The 8,992-nt window shown below is 35.8% G+C and overlaps 2 protein-coding genes across 2 annotated transcripts in view; one reads left to right on the top strand and one right to left on the bottom strand.

Moving 5' to 3' along the window:
- Nucleotides 1–8,992, top strand: part of LOC132172658 (peptide chain release factor PrfB1, chloroplastic-like) — a gene marked incomplete in the record, with an annotated part of 16,260 nt that overhangs the window by 5,498 nt on the left and 1,770 nt on the right. Inside the window, 1 exon segment of the mRNA XM_059584196.1 lies at nt 641–856. Coding sequence (XP_059440179.1) covers nt 641–856 — 216 coding nt within the window.
- Nucleotides 4,749–8,992, bottom strand: part of LOC132172660 (uncharacterized) — a 23,769-nt gene continuing 19,525 nt past the window's right edge. Inside the window, exons 11-12 of the mRNA XM_059584198.1 lie at nt 5,760–5,825; nt 4,749–5,531 (exon numbers count right to left, since the gene is read on the bottom strand). Coding sequence (XP_059440181.1) covers nt 5,445–5,531; nt 5,760–5,825 — 153 coding nt within the window. The 3' untranslated portion in view covers nt 4,749–5,444. The remainder of the gene's footprint in view (nt 5,532–5,759; nt 5,826–8,992) is intronic.

Below are 8,992 nucleotides of genomic sequence, written 5' to 3'. Positions count from 1 at the left end.
ATGTCTCATTTAAGTTCTAACCATCCAGTTTCTCTTATTGTAGTTCTTAATAGTTGACCTGATCTGAAATCACTGCTGCAACACTAAAAGCCGATCACATACTTGATCGTAACCATATGCGCTGTAGAAGTGACATCTAGTCTACTTACCTTCATTGTTCTCCTTCTAAATTTCTAATGCAAATGTCTATAGCATCAAGAGGAAAATCTTATCGAAGTAGTCCATAGATTGGTTACGGTCCACAATATTATTGAAAGTAGGCAAGCCCTTTATGCCCATAGTCAGATGGCCAGAATAGCCAGGATTTTCAAATCTGTTAGTCCTCTAAAGTGATAAAGGCGTAGACTTCTAAAATAATGGGTTTGCCACTTGTATATTCCATGGAAGGTTGTTCCCATGAGAATGGGATCGAAGGTGAGCTCGTGGGTTCAAGATCCTCTTGGTGTGTCTTTAATTAATAGAAAAATGCTATTCATTCTAAATAATTTAGACAATGGATTTAATTATAAGGAAATTTCTTTCATGTAAAATATATTCTTTAGTTTGCATTTCTATCGCAATTACCTATGCATGCAATTTGAATCCTTGAAGCTGAACTGAAAAAATTTTGTGTAAAAGTTTTTGATCATTTTCAGTGCAGGATTGGGCTGACATGCTTCTTAGGATGTATGTGAGATGGGCAGAAAAACAGAAATACAAAACAAGAGTGGTTGAGAAATCCTTAGGAGAGGAAGCTGGGATTAAGTCAGCCACTATTGAAGTTGAAGGTCGTTATGCTTATGGTTATTTGTCTGGGGAGAAAGGAACACACCGCATTGTGCGACAATCTCCTTTTAATTCCAAAGGTCTTCGCCAGGTAATTATAATCCTTCTAGGTAAATGTAAGTATTGGAAATTATCGTTAAATGATTTGCATGGCTGTTGCCAGGATTACTGCCAATGTTTTTGGACATATATTATTGGAAGATGTACATGACCACAATGTTTATAATTATATCTGTCTAATCTGTATTTTGTTCCAGTCTGTAATTAAGTATAAAAATTTATGCTTGTTCTTTTTTTTTTTTGTGTGTGTGTTTGGGGGGTCACTCTCAAAAATGATTTCTTTGCTTATCAGAAAAAAACAATTGAATTGCAATTAGATACAGATACAATTATTGCTACTTTCAATTGGAGAAAAATTAAATAATTACACTCTTTTTTTTGGCCCACAAACAAGTAAAGACGTGTACTTTATGTCCTACCCTGCCATGATTTGTCTTGGTAGATGTTACCTAGTCAGATCTATGGAGTGAATTATAATTGGTTAGTCCTGCTTTATGACCAAGATAAAGGGGGTGAGAAAAAGCTTAAAAAAGAAGAGGAAATTGCCCCTGAAAAGATCACAGGGAAGCCTAATAACATTTTTGGAGACCCTTTCGGAAAGAATGATGCTATACACCACACCTTTATTCTACTATACTGACACGGCAAGGTTTAGTTGGCATTGATTTTTTTATTGTACAAGGGCTACTACACCCTGCCACATCAACATATTGGGATAAAAGTGGGATAAAGGTGTTGTGTATAACACTTCTCTTTTATAAATGCTCTCCTAAAAGCCCGGGAAAGAAAATTTTCCGTCAGTGCTGTTAGTTTTGGTTCAGTCCAAGTCATTCTGCTGTGCATAATGTTCGGGAACTGGAATGCTTTTGTTGATACAAAGCTGATATTGAATACCTAGGTTGTTACTAGGGTTTAGACTGCTCCAGTCTTATTCAGAGTTGTGCAATGTAATTACCGAGCAACCTAATCTAACCTCCAATCTTGTCTATATATTTATTGTTACATATCTTTAGAACTTTCATCTTTCTTTCTTTCTTTTTGGGGTAAAGCAGCAAATGATGTGGATTGTTAATATTAAAAAGCCTTATCAGTTTGGTCTGGAAATGTTATCTAAACTAAACTTGAATTAGTTTTAATATATAATTTGAATTCCTTGAAATTGGAAAAAGATCTGCGGAACATCTTATTATTAATAATGGGAATATGGTAATTTCCCTAAGATGAAATGTTGACAGACTAATAACCACAGATTCTGGGTGAAATGAGAATGTTATCTCTCTATCTTAAGGGAGATTACCATATATTTCCTACTGTATGGTTTTAATCCGAAATTATATGCAGACAAGCTTCTCTGGCATTGAAGTAATGCCTTTTCTTCGTGAAGACTCGATGAATGTTGAAATACCTGAGGAGGACCTGGAGATCAGTTTTTCTAGGGCAGGTGGAAAAGGAGGCCAGAATGTAAACAAGGTCGAAACTGCTGTCCGGATTACTCACATCCCCACCGGTGTCACCATTCGCTGCACAGGTTTTCTTGACAACCTTGATTTTATATTTCGTTTGTATGATTTCTTTGTTCTTTATTATGCTCCTAGTTAGGCTAGGTGTTTTCTCTTGTATTTTATCGTGCACTTAAGTAATGTGCTCGGGGCTGCCTCGAGTGTTTTTGTCAAATATTTGAATGGACTGTCAACTACAAATGCAGAAGAGAGGTCCCAACTAGCAAACAAGATAAAGGGTCTTAGCAGGTTGAAGGCCAAGTTGCTGGTCATAGCTGAGGAGCAAAGGGCATCTGAAATCAAGCAAATACGAGGAGATGCAGTGAAGGCTGAGTGGGGCCAGCAAATACGAAACTATGTATTTCATCCGTACAAACTTGTCAAAGATGTACGGACAGGATTTGAGACATCGGATATTGCTTCTGTAATGGACGGTGAATTGGAGCCCTTCATCAAGGCTTACCTCAAACACAAATACACCCTCTCACTCTCTGCAACTGTGGGATAATTAACATCTTACAAAATTATCCATTAAATTAACTCGTGTAATATATAATTTTATTTATGGATCCCCCAACTTCTTTTCCCTCCTGTGCTGCATATTACTGTACAAGCTAACAACCCACAAAGAAATTAAGGACCTCTGAGCTCAATCCTATGGCCACAATAGAGCTGCATAGAGTGAGAACTTCTCTAATCAATCAACAATGGCCAAACACCAGACTGTTACCATGGACCATGGGTGCACACTCGATAAAAGACCATTTCGGTGTTGGCCCATATGGTCAGTGTGAGCCTGAATAGTTTTTTTTTATTATTTTATTATTTATTTTTTTTATGATAACCAGGTATCCAGTGCTTTACCCCGACTAGATTCCAAAGACATCATGCAAAATGCTCCCTCCACACGTTAAGTAAAGTTCAAGCTTTTGCCCACGAGTGTGGCCCGAAGAAATTGTTTACACTTAAAGGGGGTCGAACATTATACCTAATGTTTCATAAGGAGGCATTAGAATCAAGTGACTACCACTCGAGTCAATCCATTGGACCGAGTTGCAAGTCCATTATCATTAGTTGTAATTGTAGGTCTATTTTCCTTGTTTTGTTTAGACCCAATTTACTTGTTTCGACAAAAGGAATTGTCGATTGTATATAAACCTACAAATTTGTTGTACGAGCCATTATGAGAACTATCACAAGTTTTTCTTCTTTCTTTGGAAATTGACTATCTCCAAATAAGTCATTTCTATCCTACCCATAATCATTCCATCATCAATTTCACTAGCCACTATATGGCCACAGTCTCTTACAATAGACGGGTGGCTGCATTCCCACAACAGGTGGGGGGTGACTGCTCAGCCACTCCTCACCCTTTTTTCTCTCTTTTTTTTTTATCGAGGCATGTAATTGATGTGGTAAATCTAATTGTGCACTATATACATATGTGGACTATTGGGTATGATGTGTCATTCCATTAAAAAAGCAAATAGAAATGGGACAGAATGAGTGATTTGATAACAAATTAAACCTTAAGGATTGATTCGATCAATTTTAAACCCTAACGAGTGATTTGATAAAATGTTAAACCTCAATGACTGATACTATATTGTTCCCGGCCCCAATCACTTGCAACTTGCGTTTATATTTAGACCAATAATGATTTGATAACAAATTAAACTTTAATGATTGATTTGATTGATTTTGAACCCTAATGAGTGATTTGATAAAATGTTAAACCTCAAGGATTCAAGGATTGTTCCCAAATGCTCTTCCACATGGAAAATCTACCATAAATTACAAATTCATCATGATTAAACTAATGAGGCTTACGAGCCACTTGATTTCCTCTCGACAAAGCGATTTCTTTCCTACAGCCTACCAAGCCAACTCCACGTACTCCAGCACTGCCTCTCAGGCCTCATTCGTGTGGAAGTAGGAGAACATCTAGCCTCCCTCTCCTTACAAAGGGGTCGTCAGCCACCCCTCACAACTATTACACCTCTTTTTCTTTTCTTTTCTTTTTTTAAATAAAAAAATAAAATAATTTTATGTTTTATGTTTTATTTTGCTTTAAAAAAAAAAAAAAAAAATTACTTGAAGTTTCAATTTAGGGCAGATTTACCACGAAAACATAATGCTGGCACATGACATGTTCGAGCCTAGTGTAATCAACTTAGTAGTATGATGTGCCACATTGTTAATTAATTGAAAAAAGGTTGATGGAATAACCTAATTAAAACTGAGGTAAAAACCTAATGACCTAATTATCAAAATCGAAATTGCACAAAAATTTAGGAACTGAATTTGATTTTTCCAAAAAAATAAAAAATAAATATCTCTCAATATATCTTTTTCTTTTTGGGTATGTAAGAATTCATTTAAAGAGAAGAAAGAGTTCCACAAAGAATTAGGGTCAAGTCAACCTCGTGACCTCTATAGGTACAAAGAGCAAATTAACTAAAACCGGACTATCTATTTTACTCATCCTTGTGAAAACATGAATACTTTCAGCAACAAGTGGAAGGCAACCTTGAAGCAACATTAATTCACTACATGGGCTGTCCTTTCGATCATCGCGGTAGTTCTACTTCTCATACGTACTTCCATTCAAGCCATGTTTCCTGTTATTTCTCTTTAGGTTCCCTCGACCTTGAATCATTCTAATGATGATGATTTTAATGGTGCATTCTTTGTGTAGAATAAGAGAACTTGATGTTTTCAAATGCCCTTTTCATGTACAAGATACTAATGGGTCAGTTAGTGTTCACAAATGACATCCAAATCTGTTTCACTCAAAACCTGTAAACACAGGTTCACGACTCCTAAAAACTTGCAGAGATCCACTTGATTGCAATATTGAGTTATCCACTCATTTGAAAATTATAAAATGAAGTGGCCGCACCTACAAGTTGGCCTGGCCTAGACTACATTGTTGCACAATATCATGACACCATGGTCTCCACCAACATAACTATCACCTTCCAAACCATCTTTGACTCGTTTCTGGTATTTCGTCAGAATTCGACTGTCTGTATAAAATTTTTTGTTGATTCATGAATTACACAGATTCTATAGAAGAAGTTGCATTTATTGGCTATCTAGTACATTGTAGACAGCTTTCTATGCTGCCTTCTTTTTCCCAAACAGTAAGCTCAATGAATAAGTGTTTCCCTTCTGTGCAGCAGCTTCTACTCGATTCCCACCGATCTACAAATTTTTATCAAGTATTTGATTAAATCAAGGTAAACAGTATAGGAAAATAACCCAGTAATTCAAAGACAGTTCATAGTAATTGTTAGCTGTATTGGATTTATAAGAATGAACTTTTCGTCCAACGTCTATTTGATCCACAACGCTGTAATAGGAGTATAAGATGGTTCCTTTTTATGTCATACATATCTTATGGACAGTATTGAATGAAGGTATAGAAAATACCTTGTCCATGAGCCAATAGCCAAAGGTTGGCATGTACTGCACCGCATACATAACAGCAAGCACAGGCTGCACGAGATAACCAAAACCGTTGGGTTTTTACATAAAAAAAATATGCCAGTGATAATGACAATGTACAATCATTTGGTTGAATATTCTAACAAAGAAGAAGAGTATGTTTCCTATACTTGTTATAAAAAGCACTAAAATAAGGAAATTTGGAGTACTGTGCACAGCCAGTCTTGTGGTTGCAATCAAAAGACTTTTCTTATATGTCTTGATTAATGATTTCATATTTTTGAAGTATACTTTATTTTTATCTAAATGCTCATATTCACCAAAGTAGAGGATATTGAAGCCTAAGAATATTTCATGTCTTCAGACCAGATGGCTAAAATATCTTCTGCCTTACATGATTATCATAATAAGAAAATGGTAGTCACCTCAAAAGGAAACGAGAACAAATTAACAAAATAATTAATGAAAAAAGAAGTCCTAAAGGAGGAGGGGAAAAGAGCCAAGAGAAGAAAGAAATTATCCAGGTGGAATCCTAACAGCACTCTTAGTTGCAGGCCATTCCGCGTAAAGGTGGGCCTTCGCCATTTAGGAGTCCAAGAGAAGGTCCAAGGGATAAAAGCATAGATGTCTGGAGATCACCAGTCTGTCAGTGGATCCTTTACCACCTCATATAACAATGATTTACATTATACTCGATGCCTGAACATGCGTCCCTCCTGAACCTATCAATCCCAAAGTAGTTCAGGTGCTTCTACTGGAATTTTGTTGGCAATACTTATTCAGACGTATTTTTAAGACCTCCCAGCCATGTCTACAATACTAAGAATATTTGTTCTTTTCAATTTAAAATAACTCTCCCCAAGATTTCTCAAAGAAATCTTTGACAATTTGTGGCCATCCAATAGAAGCATTTGCATAGGGCTGTCAATGAGCCTTTTCCGCTGTTATCAGCTCAGTCAAAACTTAGTCCACAGCTCGGCTCGGCTCATGTTTATCAAGCAAAATGAGCTGAGCTCCAAGCCCACTTTAAGCTCATTTGAATTAATGTGTGAAGCTTGAGCACTAAGATACTCAGCTCGTAAGCTCACAAGCTGCTGTTATATTTTGAAGGACACAAATTTCCTCCAAATTGGTTTGGAGGAAATTTCCTTCAACCTATTCCAATAAGTGCCAAATGCCATCTCTCACATGTTTTCTTTAATATTTTTAACTGTCATTTATTGCCTCTCAACCTCAGAAAGCGGATGTCTCGAAAGCGTCAAAGTCCAAAACCAACAGGGATGTAGTCCCTGCTAATAATAGTGAACCTGATTGAATCCAAATTTGGAAATTCTATTATTTCTTTCAATCTAGATACTTATATATTATAGCCGCAAAGAAATCATCCATTTGGGCTTACTAAACCCAGTAAATCTATGTTGCAGCAAGTCTACACTATGTTAGGGACCACTCAACTACTCAAAGCTACAAATAAAGAAGTTGAGATCTAAAAAGCTAGATAACCAAAGAAATGATCTAACACCTACGACTAATTTGCACATGATAAGCACTGTATAGACATTAGCATTATGTGTGTTCATCATGATGCCAAAAATCATAATTCATAAATATCTCAAAAATTTAAGAAAACAGATAATTAGGCACAACATATTTTCACAGTTATATAAGTCTTTGTTCTTATCTAGACCGACTGCAATCCAACTGTATGTCTTCTCTCAGGTAAAAAATGCATAAACATTTAAATAGAACATATATAGTCTTGCAACAAGGTTTTCTCTGTTTTTTTTTCCTCTAGTATTGCTTTTGCTTTAAGTGTAACAAGCAGTTCCAGATCTTATAGCGGTCTTATAAACCTAAATCATCCGATTATCAAAGTTAATAGAGTAGGGGCACGATGCAATATAAACTTATGTACACATGTTACAGAGGTGAATTATTGCTAATACCAATGCATATACCTGATATGCTATCCAAACTTCCTTTAAACCATGGGTGAAAGCAATAATAGTGAGCTCAGCACATCGTTCCGATGACACGCGCTTCTGTGTAATGAAGAAAATAATATATAAATTAAGCTTTTGGAATAATTGGTGATCTAACAAAGTCTAACCATGAATAAGGATTAGATTAGGTGTGTTTTGGCATGTCTAAGTTTGGCAGAAGAAAGCTCTACATAAGGGCTCAAACTAGGTATATAATGAAGCTCATGAGTTCCTTTTCATGTTAAATAAATAAAATAAAAATGTAACTGAACTGTCTGCTATTTTTTTCATCCTCCTTCTAGAGAAACCATAGTTATGTCAAGTTACATCAGTTTTTACATCCATAGCCCTGAAATATTGCAAGCATCTACACGAAAACATATTACAGAGCACCAAAAGAAGGGAGTCCAACCCTCTTAATTAGGAAGCAAATAAGTAAAACAAGGCAAAAGATTCTAGATGTATTATAAATGGGGCCCATCAGATGGTGGTCCCAAATCCCAATCCTTTCTTTTCTGGCAGGTATCAAAGCATAACAATGGGTACAACCAAAAGCATACAATGGATAAATTATGTATGGTCTTGTAAATCCTTTTCCTTTTCGACTTGAGTGATTTAGACTTTAGAGATTCAATTTTCTTCTACCCTAACATAACCAAACTTTGAGACTAATCTAGTGACGTCAAACTTTACATAAAACATATACAACCGAGCAAGAGTCTTCAATCTTCTCTATTATGATGTGTAAAGCCTAGCTTGCGTTCAATATTTAATTTATTCAATAAAGGATAGGATCCATCCTCTTACCAATTCCAATTTGGATGAAATTGTACAGTCGGTAGGGAGAGGGAGAGAACCAACAATAGCAAGAAAAAGTATTATACTATTAATATAATAAATAAAATTATGACAATAACTGACCTCAGAAGAACCCTTCTTTTCTGAGGTTTTTATCCCGGAATCATTGGACGTTTCTATTGGCCCAGGACAGACAACAGTCACCTTAATTCCTTTCTGGAAGAGCTGCAATCATGAAAATTGTAACAAGCATGTGAGAAGCACAGAAAATGAAGAAATTTAACGACAACAGTAACATTAATAAGCTGACACTGTTGTTGTATAAATTTAATTCAAAAGACATAAAATACAATAACGAATAAATAACTTGGACAGTTTTTCATTTTTCATTTCCAATTTTCTTTCCTGCTAAGAAATATGAAACCTTAGGGTGCTGAT

Source organism: Corylus avellana, chromosome ca2 (assembly GCF_901000735.1).
Source record: "Corylus avellana chromosome ca2, CavTom2PMs-1.0".
NCBI classification, from domain to species: Eukaryota; Viridiplantae; Streptophyta; class Magnoliopsida; order Fagales; family Betulaceae; genus Corylus; species Corylus avellana.
Note: the sequence above shows the minus strand (reverse complement) of the source record. Positions and strands in the feature narration are given on the sequence as shown.